Source organism: Chiloscyllium plagiosum, unplaced genomic scaffold (genome assembly GCF_037043375.1).
Source record: "Chiloscyllium plagiosum isolate Xiang-an unplaced genomic scaffold, Cpla_swu_hap1 HiC_scaffold_7, whole genome shotgun sequence".
NCBI classification, from domain to species: domain Eukaryota; kingdom Metazoa; phylum Chordata; class Chondrichthyes; order Orectolobiformes; family Hemiscylliidae; genus Chiloscyllium; species Chiloscyllium plagiosum.
Genome location: NW_028270145.1, coordinates 6,716,233 through 6,738,155, shown reverse-complemented (window position 1 = coordinate 6,738,155; position 21,923 = coordinate 6,716,233). Strand labels below are relative to the sequence as shown.

Below are 21,923 nucleotides of genomic sequence, written 5' to 3'. Positions count from 1 at the left end.
CACTTTCACCCACTTCGATACCAAAAACCTATTAAATTTAAATCTGACGGTTTTGACAACATAGGACCAATCCTATTGTAAGAAATATTGATATGTCATCAAGGGTATAAAAGAAGGAGGCTGTTGGACAAAGACCCTAGAGTTAGCTGCTATTCACCAAAGCTAACGACCCTCAGCTCTCAAGAAAGAATTGCCAGCTTTTACAGCCTCATCTATGTCTTAGAGAAAGCATAATCTAAATAACAAAGATACCAATGGCACAGCTAGTTAATATTCCTGACAGAAGAATCAACAGAGAAGGCATAGAACATTCCGCAAGACACGTGACCAGGTTGTAGTTTTGAGAGACAAAATTCTACTTTTTTGTATATGAGTGGCACTTTTGGAACAGTATACCATTAGAATCTTGCTTTATTCGGGAATAGTTTGTAGTTAGAAGGGATTTATTTGGTTTGTTATTAGTTTAGTAAGTTGCTCACTGTTAGAGGTAGATGAATAAATTGTTACGTGTTGATTTTGAATGAGTGTCAGGGATTTATTTTATTTAATCGCTAGAAGTCGCTGAGAAGCAAATTACTCCATTTTTCACTTTTTGTTTAAGATTGCAGTGTGAAGTGCTCCTCTTTGGGTGTTTCAATTTTAGTTCTCAGGGGGGAGTCAGCCTCTGCTTTACAACACAATTCTTGCACTCAGCAAAACAGATTTGCAAGAATACCAAATCTCAAAGGGAACAACAAATTATAATAGGGTGCATTAGAATAGGGTGCTGATTGGTTGCAAATCAACTCTGTAGAGTGCTATCAAGAATGCATCAAGGAATATTAACAGGCAAGCTTTTGTTTGTTTATATTCAAACCAGTCAAACTGACTGGTCAAAGCAATGCCATGAAGAATGCATTGAACTGATATCCCCCAAGTTTTAGTTTAATTAACATAGAGTAGTGCACAGTCATTTTACTTTTGTATGGAAAGGACAGGGCTGAACATGTGACTAGACATAACTTCAAGTGCATGTAAATGAGTCATCCTCAGATTGATTAATTTTAAATTGGTTGTGGTATAATTTCTTAGCATAATCTAGATTATAGAATCCCTACAGTGTGGAAACAGGCTATTCCCACTCCCTGTCCATGCATTTCCTATGGCTAATCTGCCTAGTTTACACCTCCCTGGACATTATGGGCAATTTAGCATGCCCAATCCATCTAACCTGCACATCTTTGGACTGTGAGAAGAAACCAGAGCACCTGGGGGAAACCCCACGGTGAAAATATGTAAACTCCATGCAAATAGTCGCCTGAGGCTGAATTGAACCCGAGTCCCGGCACTGTGACGCAGCAATGCCAACCACTGAGCCACTGTGCTAGATGTGGAATTACATCCATTCTTGAACATTATGTGCTGATGTTTTCAAGCATGGGCTGGTTGAACATGGTCAATAGTCTGCCTGTTAAATAAAACTCTTTTCCTGGACCAATGCCAGAATTTGAAGGCGAGTTGACAAAATCCAGCCCAGTGTTTGTATGTTCACAGGGTTAGAGGCTGTAAACACTCAAAAGACATTTTTAAGTCTGATTTATTTTCCCATTTGGACCTTATGCTCTCTTTCTGTCCTATGTTTCTTGTCCTTTTACTTCTGCATGGTTTTCACTGCTCACTGTTGGGAGATTTTGTTCCTATTAATTCCATCATCCATCCTGACCACTTTGTCATACTGAAAGGTACTGTTTACCTTGGTTGACCCAAGCTGAATTTATGCCACGTTGAATACCTTGATTGCAAAGGTTGTTTAATTTTATGATCTTTTTCTGGCTCTGCCTAAGCCCATTTGGAGCTGAAACCAACAATTTCAATAATGTCCTTGTAATTTTCCATCTCCACTCTCCATTAAATTTAATCTCATTCACAAATCTGGTGCCGATATCTCAACCCTCAAGGTGTCTTTCTCAGGTACTACTGCTGTCTTCATTGACTTACATTTGTTTCCAATCTTCAAATGGCTCTATTTTAAAATTTTTTCTCTTTGTGTTCAAATTTCTCTATGTGTCTAAAGCTCCCCATTTTTTATAATCTCCTCTGGATCTACAACAGACTGAGAAATTCTGTATGCATCTCTGACTTTCTTTGGCTCTTCATTGGTGGGTATACCTTCAGTTCACAAGATCCAAACTCTCAAATTCCTTCTCCAATCCCTTTACTACTTCTTCTTTTAGATGCTCCTTTTAACCTAATGCTCCACCCAATCTTTTCGCCAACACATGGAATATCTCCTCTTACTGAATACTGAACCTCTGACTGAATATGCTTCTTTGAAGTTTCTTTGTTAATAATAACATTTATAATTATACAGCATCTTTATCAAAATAAAATGCAGTTTCCAGCAAATGTAAATGAGCCATACTGCAAACCCATTTTATTAGATTAGATTACATTACAGTGTGGAAACAGGCCCTTCGGCCCAACAAGTCCACACCGACCCGCCAAAGCGTAGCCCATACCCCTACATTTACCCCTTACCTAACACTATGGGCAATTTAGCACGGCCAATTCACCTGACCTGCAGGTCTTTTGGACTGTGGGAGGAAACCGGAGCACCCGGAGGAAACCCACGCAGACACGGGGAGAACGTGCAAACTCCACACAGTCAGTCGCCTGAGGCAGGAATTGAACCCGGGTCTCTGGCGCTGTGAGGCAGCAGTGCTAACCACTGTGCCACCGTGCCGCCCAAAAATATTCTTATATTCTTAAATTAATTGTTAGTGTACTTCTCCTCACACTTACCATTATTCAGTAAGTGCTCCCAATTGCAGAATCACAGCTAATATTGGATGTTATGTCTGACTTTTGCAAGCACTGGCTGTTTGAGTATGGTAATGGGAATGATAATGGCTATGCTGATCAGAATATTGCTAACTGTATAACGTGCAAACTTTGGAACATGCTAGGATCACTACTTTGAGTACTGAAAAATACCCAGTCTATTTCAAATTACCCTGGTAGACTAAAGTTTATCAATAACTTGAGCAAAGGTGAAGTTAGCCATTTCATGCAGTGACATTGGCATAGCAATACTAGTGGTATGCTTTGTCAGGATTCTTTTGTCAAGCTATAAACACATTCCATATACTCCAAAAATGAGTATTACCATGTATGAAATTCAGGATATAGGCATATAGGCCATACATGAATTGGTAGATAGTATCAAAAATTCATCAGTTATCAGCCAATTTGATTCACTCCATGTAATATCACGAAATACCTCAAGGCACTGGATACTGCAAAGGCTATGGGCCCCAACAACATTCTGGCAGTAGTACTGCAGATTTGTACTCTAGAACTTGTTGTTCATCGAGCCAAGCTGTTGCAGTCAGTTAGAACACTGGCATCCACCTGACAATGTGGAAAATTGCCCAGGTATGTCCTGTACACAAAAAGCAGGACAAATCCAACCCAACCAATTATTACCCTATCAGGCTACTCTCAATCATCAGTAAAGTGATGGAAGATATCATCATGTGTGCTATTCAGCAGTATCAGCTCAGCAGTAACATACGCAGTATTCAAGATTAGAGTTCAAGATTAGGGTCAGGCAGCACCCGAGGAGCAGGAAAATCGATGTTTCTGGCAGGAGCCCTTCATCAGGAATGAGGCCATGAACCTGCTCAGTATTGCCCAGTTTGGATTTCAACAGGGTGATTCAGCTAGGTAAAACCAATGACTGCAGATGCTGGAAACCAGATTCTGGATTAGTGGTGCTGGAAGAGCACAGCAGTTCAGGCAGCATCCGAGGAGCAGTAAAATCGACGTTTCGGGCAAAAGCCAGCTCCTGACCTCAGTACAGCCTTGGTTCAAACATGAACAAAAGTGAAGAATTCCAGAGGTGAGAGTGACAGCTCTAGACCCAAGGTTGCATTTGACCAAGTGTGGCATCAAGGAGCTCTAGCAAAACTGGAATAAATGGGAATTTAAGGGCCCAGCTCTCTTGTATGGAGTCATACCTGACACATAAGAAGATGGTTGATTGTTGGAGGTTAGTCATTTCAACTCCAGGACATCTCTACAGTGCTGCTAACAGCCATTTTGTGTGTAGAGGCAGGTACCTGTTTTTTGCATTGGAGCAAGGGGCATTTCAGAGTTCTTTGCTGGTTGCCTTACTGCTCACTGCCTTTGCATGTTGGATACTCACAGGATCTCTGCCTTGCCTTGTTTTTATTGTATTTTGATGCATCATTCAGAACTTAAAGGCTCACAGGAGCTACATCTTGTTCTTGCCTTTTAGCACAGATACAAAGCCAGACAGCCTGTCATTTTTGCCAGGATCAATGAAGCGGGTAATACATTGCTGTACAGCACCTTGCTATTTCAATGTTACATCTGCCCAATATGGTAGCAACTTATGGCAAGCATACTGCCATTGATTCAATTAAATAGCCATGTCTCAAAGTATAGGGGGAGTAGTCTTTAGTCAAGGACAGTTGTCAGTTAGGGATACCTGCAGAATAAACCAAGGACATTATCTGATCTTGGTCTAGCAGCTTTGATAGTGTCAGTAGGCCTGTGGTGCTTTCAGAGCCAGGGGTCACCGAGATTGATAAACTGAATCTGCAACAAACTTTGCAAAGCACAACTTGCCTTTCATCCTCATTTGAATGGTCAATGTGCAATGGAGATTAAAAATGCTGTCACTACACCTGGAATGAATCAAGTGTTTTTCTTTCTACCTGCGAGAATGGATTATACTTGAGTGATGTGAGGCCAATCATGGGCAATTAAATTAGTCAGATGTTTACACAGTACAATTTAAAAACATCTGTAATCACAAAATTTTCCATGTGCACAGTATGTAGTGACCAACTTAAATGTTAAAATCAAATCTTGGCCCCAAGCAATTTTCATCGTGTCATTACAAACTGATTAGGTTCATCTCTGTGCAGCGAAAGTGATCATAGGTGACATTTAAACTGTCACCTATACACCACAATTCATAAGGAAATTTGAAAATCTCCAAGAGCATGAAGCTGATTTCCTCTCACCTTGAACTGTAAGTACATTCTAGCATGCATTCTTATATGTAGTCATGCCCTTGTTTGGTGATGTGGAGTGGAAGGATGGGTATTCAGTTTCAGTAACCCTACCAGACGTACAATTTCCTGCTGTATTTTTACAACTTGGTTGGTGCTGCATACATCTCAATTAGATCCATGTAAGGGATCCTTGTTGGAGTCCTTCATTTTTCACTGTTTCGGAAGCTGTCATTTTGTGTGGTGCAAATGCTGACTGCTCATATTGCTAAGGACCTGCCTTGTTTCTGGTATTCCTGACATAAGCCCAATAGAACCATCCCCAGTGGATCCAGTCACAGCAGGGGTTATTGTCGCTGTGGTTGCTGGACAAAGAGATACAGAGAAAATGAGGAAGCAGAAATGCTTCATAATCTCAGGATGATCAACAATCTACAGCGGCTACTGAAAGACGTCCACGTGAAGAGGTTGCAGCAGTTAGCTCCCCTCAGGATGCAAAGGAGATACAGGAAACTTACAGTTTCCTATGCTTGATTAAAAAGTCTGAAGAATCTTGCAAGATGACCACCAATGCAGCTACTATTTCTAGGCCACTTTCTTGGAATGTACATTATCAGACCCTGGGGATTAATTAGCCTTCAATCCCATCAATTTCTCCAACATTATTTCTCTATTAATACAGAATTGCTTCAGTTCCTCCCTCTTTTTAAACCCTGTGTTTTCATTATTTCTGGTATATTGTTTGTGTTGTCCTTTGTGAAGACAGAAGTGAAGCATGGATTTAGTTCATCAACCATTTCTTTGCTCCCCATTATAAATTCACCCACTTCTGATTATAACTGAACTATATTAATGTTCTCCAATTTTGTTTTCCCTATATACACCTATAGAAACTTTTACAGTCAGTTCTTATGTTCACTGCAGCTTACTCTTATACACAATTTTCCCCTTCTTAATCAAATGTTTGGACGTCTTTTGCTGACTTCTAAACTATTTCCAATCCCCAGGTCTACTGTCTTCTTGCCAATTTGTATGCGTCTTTTTGCATTTAATATTATCTCTAATTTTCCTCACAAGCCATGGTTTGACCACTGTTCCGTTTGGACTCTTATGCTAGACAGGAATAAACAATTTTTCTAGTTCACTCATTCCCATTGAATGTTTGGTGTTGCCTGTCCATTGTCATTCCTCTCAGTGACATTTCTCAATCCATCATTGCCAATCACACCTCAGACCATCATAATTTCCTTTATTAAGTTTCAGGACCCTAGTCTCTGTATCAGTTATCTCGTTGTCCATCTTGATGAAAATTCTATTGTATGGTCACTCATCCGCAAGAGATCTCTCACAACTATATTACCAATTATTCCTTTCACATTACATAATACTCAGCCTAAGAAATTATGTTCTCTAATTGGTTCCTCAATGTATCATTGTTGCCATCCTGTATACATCCCAGGAGTTCCTCCTTTATAGTATTGTGACTAATTTGATTCACCCAATCTCTACGCAGATTAAAGTCACACATATTTACAGATGTCCTTTACTGTGTGCATCTCTGATTTCCTGTTTAATGTCATTCTCAACATCAAGCTTTATGTTCTATAAATTACTCACCCCCACTGATATTTTTTGCTCCTTGGTATTTCTCAATTCTACTCACATAAATTCTAAATTGTTTGAGTTGATATCTTTCCTCGATATTGTTTATACAGTCATAGAGTCAAACTTTGTGTCTGTTTCTATCTTGTCAGGTTTGCCAAACCTGCTGAGTATTTCCAGCATTTTCAGTTCTTATTTTGGGCATATGCTGCCCCTTTCAATGCACTTAGAATTACTTGGTAAATTTTAATGATAGTTAAAATGTTTGGAGTTATAGAGCCATAGAGCATGGAAACAGACACTTCGGTCCAACTCATCCAGGTTTCCCAAACTAAACTAGTTTGTCTGCATTTTTCCCATATCCCTCTAAAACTTTCCTATTCAGTGCCTGTCCAAATGTTTTATATCCCCTTTAACCAGTAATGCAACTTCACCTCTTTCCATTTTATCTGTTCTTCCTAAATACTGAATTTCCCATTCCTGGTCACCCTTTGGCATGTTTCTGTAATCCCAATGATATCAGACCTGATTAAATCTATTTGCACGCCTAATTCATCCACTTTATTTTGAATGCTTTGTGCATTCAGGCTTCTCTTTTTAAAAATCTTATCCTATTCCAATTACTTTTTACTGTGGCCTTGTTTGATTCTGACCTTTGATTTATCTGCCTCTCACTTCTCTTGTTTCCCTTTCTGTCTTTTGTTCTTGTCCTTGATTCCCCTTCCTCAGACTCCTTGCATAGGTTCTCATCTATATTAGTAAAGAAATGGTATTTGCTCAATTGATGTGATTGAAGGCTAATTTAAGGTATTTACCTTAAGCCTGAAAATCTGCATCCCAGAGTACTAAAAGAAGTGGCCCTAGAAATAGTGCACGCATTGATAGTCATCTTTCAAGATTCTTTGGACTCTGGAACAGTTCCTACAGATTAGAGGGTAATTAATGCAACCCCATTATTTAAAAAAGGATGTGGAGAGAAATCGGTGAATTATAGACCAGTGAGTCTAACGTAATTGGTTGGGGAGATTCTAGAGTCCATTATCAAGGATTTTATAACAGAGCACTTTACAAATAATGGTAGAATCAGACACAGTCAGCATAGATTTATGAAAAAAAGAAAATCATGTTGACAAATCTACTGGAATTCTTTGAGGATATAACTTGTAGAGTTGATCAACAGATGTGGTTTACTTGGACTTTTAGAAGGCTTTTGACATAGTCTCACATAAGAGATTAATGTGTAAAATTAAAGTGCATGGGATTTATTGAGACAGACAGAAAACTGGTTAGCAGACAGGAAACAAAGAGATTTTGTTTAGGTGTTTCCCTGAATGGCAAGCATTGAAAGTTGGCTATGATGTATTGGGAAATGTTCCTGAAAGGAATGGCAAACATTCAAAGAATGAATGGATGAGCTACAAAAATTGTTTATTGCTGTCTGAAACAAGAGTGCAAAGCGAACAGTGGTCAAACCCATGGCTTGAGTAAGGTAAGTTGAGAGCACCATATCATAACACATCTGATTTCTTCATCAGAAAAGGTTTGCATTCTGGCAATATACAAGTCATCTGTGATCGTTGGTACCACATCTGCGCCTGGTACCATAAACACCTATATCCTTAAGAGTGTTCTTGCTTCATTTCAAGAGTTGAATGCTTTCCAAAGATAGCTATAGAGAGACAAAGGCTACCCTCTGCAGTCATGCTAATGACTGTCTCACAACTCCTTGACTCGTGCCAAGTATAGAAATCATGTAGATTAGATTAGATTAGATTACTTTTAGATTAGATTAGATTAGATTACTTACAGTGTGGAAACAGGCCCTTCGGCCCAACAAGTCCACACCGACCCGCCGAAGCGCAACCCACCCATACCCCTACATCTACCCCTTTAACCTAACACTACGGGCAATTTAGCATGGCCAATTCACCTGACCCGCACATCTTTGGACTGTGGGAGGAAACCGGAGCACCCGGAGGAAACCCACGCAGACACGGGGAGAATGTGCAAACTCCACACAGTCAGTCGCCTGAGTCGGGAATTGAACCCGGGTCTACAGGCGCTGTGAGGCAGCAGTGCTAACCACTGGGCCACCGTGCCGCCCACAAGTTCATGTAGTTCATTCTTTCACCAGGATTATCATAGAACAGACAATGGGCCTCCAATTGTGCGATGTTGAATATTTTTAAGGCAGCTGCAGATAGGTTCTTGATAAACAAAGGCGCGAAAGCTTTTCAGGGTAGGTGGGAATGGCAGATTTGAGATTATGAGAGTAGCCATGATTTTATTGATTGCTGGAATAAGCTCAAGATACTGAATGGCCTCCTCCTACTCCTAACTCATGTTTTGTCATTTATATATGGTTAACGGTGAGGCCTTTTCTGGATCACTGTGTGATGTTCTGGAAACATATTATTAAACTGGAGAGGATTCAGAAAAGATTTGCCAGGATGTTGCTGGAAATGACAGGTTTTAGATATAAAAGTAAACTGGACAAACTGGGACATTTTTTGCTGGAATTTAGGAGATTGAGAGGTGACCTTATTGATGTTTATAAAACCACAAGGGGCATAGATAAGATGAATGACAGGGGTCTTTTTCTTCGGATGGGGGAGTTCAAAACTAGAGGGCATATTTTTAAGGTGACAGAAGAAAGATTTAAAAAGGACATGAGGACATGTACACAGAGAATTGTTCATGTGTAGAATGAACTTTCAAAGGAAGTGGAGGATACAAGTACCGTTACAACATTTAAAAGATATTTGAATAAGTTCATGATTAGGAAAGGTTTGGGGGGATATGGGCCAAATGCAGGCAAGTGAGACTATTTTGGTTGGGGAATATAGTTGGCTTGGAAGTGTTGGAACAAAGGGTCTGTTTCCATGCAGTATGACTCTATGACTCTATAATTCTCAAACCATGATAGCTGCAGACATACTCCAGAGAGTGCACTGTATATCATTAAAATTTACTAAGTAATCCTAAATGCATCAAAAGAGGCAGCATGTGCTCAAAATAAGAATTGAAAATGCTTGAAATACTCAGCAGGTTTGGCAAATCTGTCAAGATAGAAACAGCCACAAAGTTTTAGATTCTGTAATTTCAGAACTTGGAAAAGATAGAAATGTAATAACTATTTAAGGAGATGAAATGACGTAGGATGGGGAGAGAAAATGGGGAAAGTTTGTGATGGAGAGAAAATGAGTGATGGTAAATGACTGAATTTGGTGGAAATTGTAATGCGACAAGTAAGGAGGTTTAAATGAGAGACTAATGAACAAGTGCTCTCTGAAAGCAAAAATCAAGAAAGTCAGGTTAAGGCCCAAATTGGCAAAGAAAATAAAACACAATGGATAATTGAGGAGGATGGAGGGGAGTTGGTGAGGATGGTAAGTTAGTTCAAAAGAGCCCAGAGTTTCAGTATCTTCCTTTTGTAGTAGCATATGACAGTTGCTGGAACATGAATCAACTGTGCCACATAAAATTTCACTGCATTTGCTCCAATTTCTTAATGGTTCAGACCACTGTAATTCAACAGCATCAGCAACAATTCAAGAACTCTGAACACAACCACCTGATGAAGGTGCACAACCACCTGATGAAGGAGCAGCGCTCCGAAAGCTAGTGTGCTTCCAATTAAACCTGTTGGACTATAACCTGTTGTGTAATTTTTAACTTTGTACACCCCAGTCCAACACCGGTATCTCCAAATCATGACACCTGTTCTTACAATTGATTATTCCTTTTAACCAACAATTTTAACCATCAGCATGGTGAAATGGCAAGCACAGTTGAGTAAATAATTCTGGTAACTGCATTTTAATGAGGTGTGAAGAGTTTACAAATGCCCAATCTAGCCTGCATGTTTAATGTATTGCAATTGATTTCTATTGTACCTTCTCAGTATAGATTGTTGCCTGCTATAAATGTGAAATGTATGCTTGTGGACATCATGGCAAATAAAGAAAAAATATAGATTGTCTTATATTGTGTGGTTTTTAAAAAAGATTTTACATGTCATTCGTAGAGGTATACAAAATGGAAACAGACCTTTCGGTCCAATTCGTCCGCCAACCAGAAATCCTATATAAATGTAATCCCATTTGCCAGCATTTGGATTGTATCTCTCTAAACCCCTCCTATTTATATACATTAAATATTGTAATTGTACCGACCTCCACCACTTCCTCCAGCAGCTCATTCCATACATGCACCGTCCTTAGGTCCCTTTTATAGCTTTCCCCTCTCACCTTAAATCTGTGCCCCCTAGTTTTGAACTACCCCACCCCAGGGAAAAGACCTTGCCTATTTACCCTATCAATGCTCCTCATGGTTTTATAAACCTCTATAGGGTCATCCCTCAGCCTATGATGCTGCAGGGAAAATGTCCTCAGTTTATTCAGTCTCTCCCTATAGCTCAAACCCACCAACTCTAGCAACATCCTTGTAAATCTTTTCTGAACCCTTTTAAGTTTCACAACATCCTTCCTTTGGCAGGTATGAGATAACTTGTCAAACAAACTAATAAAAAGGATTAAGTGGAGAATGATATATAAAACTCTACTCTTCAGTTTTTAAAAAGGTTTAATGATTTCATTTTTGATTTTGTGATTCTTGCCAAATATTTTACCACTTCAAACTTTAAAGGACAAACAGCCAATATTGGTGCATTAATCTGCATTTGCCATATCTTAATAGATTTGATCACAAATCAAGTATTGATACACTTGAACGATTGCTTTAGGTTGTTTTGCAATTATCCAAGTGTTAAGGAAGTATGATGTCCATGATTTCAATTACAGTAACACAGTCAATTTGTAACCAGTGTCATTTTACTGTAGAGTTGCCAGTTGTTAATTCCGTGTTCCTGGTTTCTAAATTTGCAGCGGTATTACTATTATATTAACCATGGAATAGACACAGACCATGTGGCGCCGATGGAAGACAGCTGGTTAGAAGATGTATTGTCCTTGGTCCCACTCCGTCTCAAAACACACACTGTTACTATTGAATCACTTTCAGATGAAATGAAAGAAGATTATCTCCTTAGTGTGAAGAAAGCAATAGGTACAGTGTTATATTTTACTAATGTTGGAAATGCCTAATCAAAGTTTACTGATTCTCTCGTTTCTTATAAAGATTGTGTTGTTCAAGATTTTAGTTCTATTGCTGTGGAGAGTGGATTTCAGTGGGATGGAGTTAAGGGTTGCATTTATGGCATATATTATCTGATTTTAACTTCACTGAGGTTTCATGATGTTTGCACATCACTGGTAAGCTTAATTTTCACATTTGTTTTAACGTGAAAAGTGGCATGAAAAATAAGGAGAACACATGCTGTTTGGATAATAAGAGGTGAAAAATAGTAATATTGGTTAATAAGGCCATTTAAAAAAAAAGCAAAACAAACACCAAAACAATAAATGTAGAGATGTTATGTTAGGTTTTTACAGAAACTTGGTTGTTTCACATGAGGAGTATATAGGAATGCAGGAATAGTAATAGGCCATTCAGCTCCTCATGCCTGTTTCACCATTCATTGAGATCATAAGACCATAAGACATAGGAGCGGAAGTAAGGCCATTCAGCCCATCTAGTCCACTCCGCCATTCAATTATGGCCGATGGGCATTTCAACTCCACTTACCCGCATGCTCCCCGTAGCCCTTAATTCCGTGTGACATCAAAAATTTATCAATCTCTGCCTTGAAGACATCTAGCGTCCCAGCCTCCACTGCACTCTGCGGCAATGAATTCCACAGGCCCACCACTCTTTGGCTGAAGAAATGTCTCCTCATTTCTGTTCTGAATTTACCCCCTCTAATTCTAAGACTGTGTCCACGGGTCCTAGTCTCCTTGCCTAATGGAGCCGGAGATGTGTTGCTGGAAAAGCGCAGCAGGTCAGGCAGCATCCAGGGAACAGGAGAATCGACGTTTCGGGCATAAGCCCTTCTTCAGGAATGAGGAAAGTTTGTCCAGCAGGCTAAGATAAAAGGTAGGGAGGAGGGACTTGGGGGAGGGGCGTCGGAAATGTGATAGGTGGAAAGAGGTCAAGGTGAGGGTGATATGTCAGACTGGGGTGGGGGCGGAGAGGTCGGGAAGAAGATCTCAGGTTAGGAAGGCGGTGCTGAATTTGATGGATTTGACTGAGACAGGGTGGGGGGAGGGGAAATGAGGAAACTGGTGAAATCCGAGTTCAGAAAATCCGAGTAACGGAAACAATTTCCTAGCGTCCACCCTTTCCAAGCCATGTATTATCTTGTAAGTTTCTATTAGATCTCCCCTTAATCTTCTAAACTCCTGTTCTTTGGTCTAACTTAACTTACCAGCCTTTGGCCCATATCCTTTAATACCTTTTACTTAACAAAAAATTATCTATCTCAAATTTAAAATTAACAAGTGATTCTGAATCCATTGCCATTTGTAGAACAGAGTTCCAAATATCCACTACCCTTTGATGTAGAAGTACAGCCCAACATCTCTCCTGAATGATTGATAGGGTAACTATCAATTCCCTGATTTTCATATTCTAATTCTGAGACTATGTCCTTATTCTGGAATTCCCAATCAGTGGAAATTGTTTGCCTTTATCTTCCCTGTCTTTTCCTGTTGATATCATGGAGACTTTGATCAGATCACCCCTTAACCTTCGAAACTTTAGAGAAAATAAGCCTGATTGATATAATCTCTCCTCATAATTTAACTCCTGAAATCCGATGTTGTACACCAAGGCCAATATATTCTTCCTAAGGTAAGCTGACCAGATCTGCTCACAGTACTCCAAGTATGATCTAACCAGGATTTTACATAAGTACAGCGTAACTTTTGCATCTTTATACTCCTATTCTTTAGTTATAAAGGGCAGCATTCCATCAGCTTTCTTGATTAATTTCTGCACCTGTTTGTAACATTTTATAGATTTTGCACCTGAACTCACAAGTCTCTTTGGAGATTCATGTTATTTAACATCAAGACGTAAAGAAAATACCCTGATCTATCTGTTTTTGATCCAAAATTGATAACCTCACATTTGCTTATGTTGAGTTCCATCTGTCACAATTTTGTTCATTCACTTAGTCTATCATTATCCCTTGCAGTTTTATAATACCATCTCCATTGTCTACAATGCCACCTAACTTTGTGTCATCATCAAATTTGGATATATGATTTTCTATGCCATTATCCAAGTCGTTAATAAATAATGGGAATGATTGAGGTGCTAACACAGGTCATTATAGGACATCACTGGTCACATCCTGCCAATTTGAGTACCTATCCATCATCTCTACTTTTTGTCATATGCCACTCAATCAATTTCCTAGTCAAGTCAATAATTTGCACTCAATTCCATGGGTTTCTACCTATGTTGACAGTTTTGTTTGTAGGACTTTAACAAATGCCTTCTGAAAGACCATAAAACAGAATCCGTAGACATTCCCCTATCCACTACATAGTTACCTCTTCAAAACATTCAGTGAGGTTTGTCAGGCTTGACCTGCCTGTCATGAATCCATGCTGACTTTCCCTGATTAACTGAAAATTTTCAAGATGTTCAGTTACCCCCATTCTTGAATATAGACTCCATCAATTTCTCCATCACTGAAGATAGGATAACTATAAATTCCCTGCTTTTCATATTTCACCCTTCTTAGAAAGCAAAGTGACTTATGCAATTTTTCAATCCAAAGGGATGTCTCTTGTATCGAGGGAACTCTGAAAGATTATAGGTAGGGCATCTACAATATCCTCTCTTACTTCCTTTAACACCCTTGGATATAAATTGTCAGGTCCCAAGGTTTTGTCACTCTTTAATTCCACTAATTTCCTCATTACCAATGTTTTGTTTAAATTCATTTTATTCAGTCCCTGTTTCTGACCACCATTAATTTCCTTGGAACTTCCAGCAAACTATCATCCTTTTCTACAATTAATACTGAGGCAAAGTAATTATTCAACACATCTACCATTTCCCTTTGTGTAGTGTGCAGTTTAGTTCTGCAACTTACATATTCAAAAAGAAGCTTTGAAATGGGTGCAAAAAGGGATTCACAACATATGCCAGAATTGAGCATATGTATCAGAAAATAGTTGAATGAGTTGTGACTCATTAATTTAGAAGAAAGAAGGATGAGGGGTGACCTGATTGAAGTCCTTAAGATATGGAAAAAGTTTTAGAGTTGAGATATAGATAAGTTATTTCCATTGCTGTGGAGTCCAGAAATCTATAAACATTAGATCACTGTTATTTGTGTCACTGTCTTAATCACAAATGGTTGACTAGCTCACTTGTTAGCACTCTTGCCCATGAGTCAGAAATTTATGGACTCAAATTCCACTCCAGTACTTGAGCACAATAATCAAAGTTAATTTTCCAGTGCAGAATGCATCAGTGTTAAAGGTGGTACGTTTTGGATCTCCACTTGGGTGCAGACAAAAAAATCTGATAGCACCATTTCAGGCAGGAGCAGGGAAGTTATTCCTATCCCTTGGCTGGTATTTATCACTCAACCGACATAACAAAAACAGATTATCTGGTCATTAAAACATTGAGAGCACGCATTTTCTACACTTTTCTGTCTGGTACTATTTCACACTATGGCCAGGATGTTATCATCTTGGTGGGAGATTATGATAAGAACCAAACAAACAAATAAAAGTTTTTTTTAAAACAAATAAACCAAAAAGAGAATTCAGGAGAAAGTTCTTTAGCCAAAGGGTAGTAAGACTTTGGGACATACCAGAAAAACAGTGATTGAGGCAGATAGTTGCCATGGTCTGAGAGCAGTATATGCTGCTCTCTCATTAGAAAGATGTGACTGGTAAGTTTAATCTGAGGATCACCACACTTTGGGTGAGAGGCGAGATTGAGAAGATGGGATCTTCATGTATCCTCATCCAGTACAGGAACTGAATCCACATTGTTGCTGTCAGTCTGCATTACAAACCAGCTATCCAGTCATCTGAGCTAGTCAACTCTAGATAAGCCTGTGAGGAATAAAATAATATAAAGCTATATTGATTGCATTAGATGAAGAAAGTTTGGAGGAGGTTAATGTAAAGATAAACCTGGTATTGACCAGTTATATGAATAGCCTTCCGTGGTCTGCATTCTACGTAACTATACTGCCGGTGGATGCTTTGGTGAAAGTTTTTCAAGTGATCAAATGTAAGAGAAAGTTATAAAGGGTAATGTTAATAATTTGTTTAACAAGTGGAACATTGGTGATGTGAAGATTGCCATAAATTTAAGTTAAATGTGATCACATATTTGAAAGGTCTCATCAAAAAATTATCAAGCCTGAAGTAACTCTGGTAGTTTAGGATATATTGTTTTCTGAGCACCATTACACCAACCATAGGAATAGATTCTTAAAAAAAATGTGAGGCTGGGAAATATGAAGATTGTTAAAAAGGCATTTATTATGGAGCCTAACATCTCCCTGCTGCTATGGCAAATTAGCAGAAGTGGCAAATTAGCATGGTTGCCACCAGTTGCTCAAATGTGCCAATTAAGAGCAACACGCTGCCCCCACCATTATTTTACTTGCATAGGGATAGGGTTCAGTTATTGGATTTCCAGGGTATGGCTGCTGCAGGACTCATGTAGTCTTATGACTGTGGCACTATTGTTTGGACAGGCATCTCTGGGAAGTATATGACATTTCTCAATTGAACGAGTCTGTGGCTTCTTAGTTGATTGCCTCTGGTAAGATCTAGGTCTGGCTGCCTGCCCATGTGGAGTCAAGTCCCACTTTTGGTTCCAGTGATACAATTCTTTTATCTTCTGGAGAAACTAAGCTGTGGTTTCTGTAGTTAGTTTCTTTTAAAATGTGGGTGACTAATTATTTAATTCTGAAAATGAAGTTTATGAAGATAACTATTAACATCTATGTCAAAACCGCATGATTTCTCCCTGGAATCGGTGGGAAATATTGAAATGTCACCTCTGGAATGAATGCTGTTGTGCTGAATGAAGCAGAATGCAGTGTCAAATAAATATCCTGAAATTCTTGGTCTGCGATTTTGTTAGGAACTAAGAAAAATCTGTTCTTTGAATTTTTCTCCGCATCCATTCATTATTGTTTGGTACTACAGAACCTGAGTATTGTTGAATAAAGAGTCAAAACCATCAACAAATGTCTTTTTTTGAATACTCATGTCAGTGCACTTCATTTAAGAGATTAACTAAATGTAGAGTCTGAGACCATTAATGTCTTTAGACCAGCAGATGCTGCAGATTTGAAATTAAAGAAATATTGAAAAGATATGGTATGTTATAATGAGAAATTATGTCCAAAACATTTCATTTCATATTGAATGTTACATGTTTGAAGAAGTAGATCCTTTCTTTCTCTAAATTTTGTTGCAAATGATACACCTTTCAAAAATATTGTACTGCTCAGAATGATTTCTGACTTCTGGAAATGATATAATAAGTCAGGATTAGCACAATATCATGTAGTAGTTGGTCTGTCTTTGTAAGCACATTGATATGAAAATGAGAATTTGGATACTTGCTCATATTTTACGAACATATTTCTCATTTTCAGTTGACTTTGTTTTAAGAGATCCCAGAGAGAAAGAAGAAGTCAAGAAAGATGTTCCTGTTCATCGTGCAGAGTAAGAGGATTATACAAAGTGAAGTTATTAAAAAAATTATTTTGTTTATATGAGGCTGCAGGAAATATTGGTTGAAATTTAACAGGAATATGTAGTTTTACATTTTTAAGTACTCATTACGGCATCTCAACTTGCATATCTGTGTGTGAGATAACATATAGCAAAGATTATTATTTGAAAATCTCTGCATTTATGATGAATATAAATGATTATAAAAATTAAGTTCCTTTTCTTCTGTATTTCTCTCATTCCTTGGTTCACTCAATGCCTTTCAGCTTATTTTCCACACATTTGTCTCTCTAGCATCTTTTCACACTATGGCTAGAATGTTACCACCTTAGCAGGGACTTGACAATGAAAATGGGGCAACTCTGATTCGGCATTCTGTTGGATAGATGGCCACAGTTTATGGGAATCAGGCAACTGACTGTTTGCGTCAGGAATGCTATCCCTTTAAAGGAGGGCCACCTGCATCGAGGAGCTGCCAGCCATCAGAGGAATGGCAGCTCAACAGTACCACTGGGAGTGCTGGATCTGTACCCAGAAAAAGAGGAAAGCATGGAAAGATCCCACTCTGTTAAGCAGGTGAGTGGTGTCTGGGGACAACAGGCCAGTCTGGTAAGCCCCATTGAGGTATGATAGCTGTTGAAGGCTAAGCATCCAATTTCCTTGGAAATGTTGGTGGAAGGAGCGTGACTTGCCTTTTGTGAATTTGTGGTGAACTGCTGCATAGGTTCAGGAAAACCAAACAATACAGTGACCTGCCTGAGGTATGGAGGCAATGGTTGCTAGAATTTATTCCAGTGTGTGATGTGGGTATCTCTGCATTTGTTGCCCATCCCTAATTGAATAGTAGTTAAGAGTCAACCTTTACTATGGATCTGGAGTCATATGTGGGACAGACCAAGTAAGGATGGCAGATGAGTTGTTACAATAATTGATAGTTTGTTGTCACCATTACTGACAATAGAAGAAACTGGTCCGGTCAGAATGATGATAGTTGGCATTTCAGTGATGGCAATGCCATTGATATGCAAGTCAAGATGGTTAGATTCTCTCTTGTTGGAGATGGCCATTGTCTGGTTCTTGTATGCTGCAAATATTACTTGCCACACATGAGCCCAAGCCTTGATGTTGTTCATGTGTATGGATATAGAGTTCTTCAGTATGTGAGGAGTTGACCATCAGTGAACATCTGCACATCTGATCTTTATATTTGAGGAAAGAAATCATTGATGAAGCAACTGAAAATGGTTAGATATAGGACATTATCCGGAGGAACTCTTGCCAGCAACGTCCTGTATCTGAGATGAATGACCTCCAACAACCACAACCATCTTCCTTTGTTTTAGGTATGACTCCGACCAGTGGAGGGTTTCACTATGTTTCCCTTTCACTACAGTTTTGTTAGGTCTTCCTACTGGCATACTCTGTCAAATGCTGCCTTAATATCAAGGACAGTCACTTTCAACTCATCTCTGGAATTCAGCACTTTTGTCCATGTTGGGACCAACCTGTAATGAGGTCAGTGAACTTGTTGGATTTCTACATTTATTTACCATTAAATTGACCACAGAAGTTATAGTTTCAATAAGGAACCATTTATAAGGTCATAATAAGTATCTTTTTTCTTGTAATGCGAAGACTTAAAATAAACCAAGATGTGCAGAATTAAGAAGTTACTTGATTGCAAGCAAGACGGACAAAGTGCACAGAGGAGGTTAAACACCACTTTCTTTGAAATTCTAGTTCAGACTAAAAATAATAATATAATAGCATCAGTAAGTGTGCAAACTGGAATATCCAAAACGAAGCTGAAAAATACAATACCTTTGGTAAACAGCTAGTATTGTGAGTTCTTTCCAATTACTACCTCTTTCCTAAATGATGCTGTTATATTCTGTTTGATGTGTGGGTGATGCTTAATAAAGAAAGGTGAGAGTTAATTTCCCTTGCAGTGTCTTAATTGAGAGAAAAAACATTCTTCACATTCTTTAATCACACGCATCAAATTTTACCAACATTAGTTGATGCAGTTTATTTTGAAGTGTGCTGTCAGAGCGTAGTCAACTTCTGGTCAAAATGGATTAATGTAGTTTCTAAAAATTTGTACGCTCTTAAAACAGAAGTTCACATGGGCATTGAATCATGTATACTGCTGTGACAAATTGTCAAGCCCTTATAAAATACAGGAATTAGCTCTCCATGACTATTGTTTTCCCAGAGGCGATCAATATAATCTTATTATTATTAAATGTAGAAGCATTACATTGTTTAAAGAATGAAGAGTCTATATATGATAAGAGATTTATCCTTTTATTCCTCTATATATAGTAATCTATTGTATAGATAATCAGCTTTGGGATATTTTGGTCTCACATCTAAGTGCAACATTTTCCTTAAAACTTTCTTCCTTGCTTTTTTTACAAAACTCTTGAAAGCCCATCTGTTCTTTCAGTCATTGCTGATTTTTTTTCTCCTGTTATCGCCAAGTGTCTGTTTCTGTTTGATTGAACTATTTAGGGATATTACTGTATCAAAGATGCTCTATAAATATTAGTTCATGTGAATTTCCATTACATACATGCAGTTTTACTGAAACATCAGATAAGCATGCATCTTTACAACAGAATGCCATAATCAATTTTAAGATGGTTGGTACCTCCCTGAAAATCTCTGTTAAATCTCAGTTAGATAAAATAATGATGCTTATGCATGTATGGATGCTAAGAAGTCTTACTCATGAAATTCGACATTGTACACATTTCATGTTTATTTTCATGTTTTCATCCTAATGCACTGTGAGCAATTTTGATCCCCTTATTTAAGGAAAGGTATTATTTCATTGGAGGTAGTTCAGAGACGATTCATTGGGAATGATCCATAGTTTGGGGGGGGAGGGTGCGGAATTGTCTTTGAGCAAAGGCTAAGTATTTGCAACTCTACTTCATAGAGTTTAGAAGAATGAGAGGTGATCTCATTGAAACATATAGGATTCTGAAGGTGCCTGACTGGGTAAGTATAAGGAGGATCTTTCCCCTAATGGAAGATTCTTAGACCAAAGGGCATAGTCTCCGAATAAATTTATGGCTGAGATGAGGAGGAATTTCTTCTCTCAGAAGGTTGTGAGTCTTTGAAATTCCTTGCCACCGTGAGTTGTGTGGACAATGTCCTTGTGGATATTTAAACCTGGGATAGATGGATTCTTGATCAGTAGGGGAATCGAGAGTTACAGGGAATTGGCAGGAAACTGGATGTGACAAGTAGGGTGGCATGGAAGCACAATGGTGTCACAGCGCCAGAGCTGCCGGGCTTGATTCCAGTCTCGGGCAACTGTCTGTGTGGAGTTTGCACACTCCCCGGGTCTGCGTGTGTTTCCTCCGGTTGTTCTGGTTTCCTCCCACAGTCCAAAGATGTGCAGATCAGGTGAATTGGCCATGCTAAATTTGCCACAATGTTCAGGACTCCATTTTTACAGAGCGATGAGAGAGGGCGGAGAGAAGCGAGGGCTGCTGGGAAGGGTAAGTTTTCCCCCTTAAAAAGGGACTTAACTTGGGAGTTGGGCCTCCATTTCTACAGAGCGACGAGGAGAGACGGCGGAGAGAAGCAAGGGTTGCCGGGAAGGGTAGATTTTCCCCTTTAAAAATATGGTATGCTTGCCTTCATTGGAAGTTGTATTGAGTATAAGAACTGGCAAGTCATGTCAACATTGTACAAGACATTGGTTCGGCCGCATTGAGAATACTGTGTACAGTTCTGGTCGCCACATTATTAAGAGGATGTGGACGCTTTGGAGAGGGTGCAGAGAAGGTTTACGAGGATGCTGCCTGATATGGAAGTTGCTAGCTATGAAGAAAGGTTGAGTAGGTTAGGTTTATTTTCATTAGAAAAAAGGAGATTGAGGGGGGACCTTATTGAGGTTTACAAAATCATGAAGAGTATAGACAGGGTGGATAAAAACAAGCTTTTTCCGAGGGTGAAGGATTCAATAACGAGACGTCACGCTTTCAAGGTGAGAGGTGGAAAGTTTAAGGGGGATACACGTGGCAAGTACTTCACATAGAGGGTATGCGTTTGGACCGCGTTGCCAGCAGAGATGGTAGAGACAGGCATGGTAGATTCATTTAAAATGCGTCTGGATAAATGCATGAGTAGATGGGGAGTAGAGGGATACAGATGCTTCGGAATTGACCGACAAGTTTAGACAGTACATTTGGATCGGCTCAGGCTTGGAGGGCCGAAGGACCTGTTCCTGGGCTGTAAATTTACTTTCTTCATTGTTCTATATTTGAATAAATTAATTAAATAAGTAGAGATGGCTGGATAGGTGATGTGCTGTAGCTGTATGATGTGGAAGCTGGCTAACCCCATTGTGAACAGCGGTGACTACATCTATAGCAAGTATTGGTTGCTGGAAGAACTCCGGGTGAGAATTGATGATTTGGAATCTGAGCTTCAAACATTGCGGCACATCGGGTGGGGGAGAGTTACTTGGTTGCTTTGTTTCAGGAGGCAGTCACACCCGGTAAATTAAGTAATTCAAATTCAGTTAGTGATCAGGAACAATAGGGTGTGACTGTAAGTGAGGCAGGTAGGGCATTCTGAGTTCAGGAGTGGGGGAGCCTCAGCCCTTGACCTTGTCCAACAGGTATGAGACTTCTACTTCCTGTATGGATGAGGA

The 21,923-nt window shown here is 39.1% G+C and overlaps 1 protein-coding gene across 2 annotated transcripts in view; it reads left to right on the top strand.

The window, feature by feature from the left end:
* Positions 1-21,923, top strand: part of dnah7 (dynein, axonemal, heavy chain 7) — a 417,860-nt gene that overhangs the window by 29,421 nt on the left and 366,516 nt on the right. For both annotated transcript variants that reach the window (XM_087988680.1, XM_043692898.2), the window contains exons 6-7: positions 11,510-11,690; positions 17,173-17,242. In XM_087988680.1, the coding sequence (XP_087844806.1) occupies positions 11,510-11,690; positions 17,173-17,242 (251 nt within the window). The remainder of the gene's footprint in view (positions 1-11,509; positions 11,691-17,172; positions 17,243-21,923) is intronic.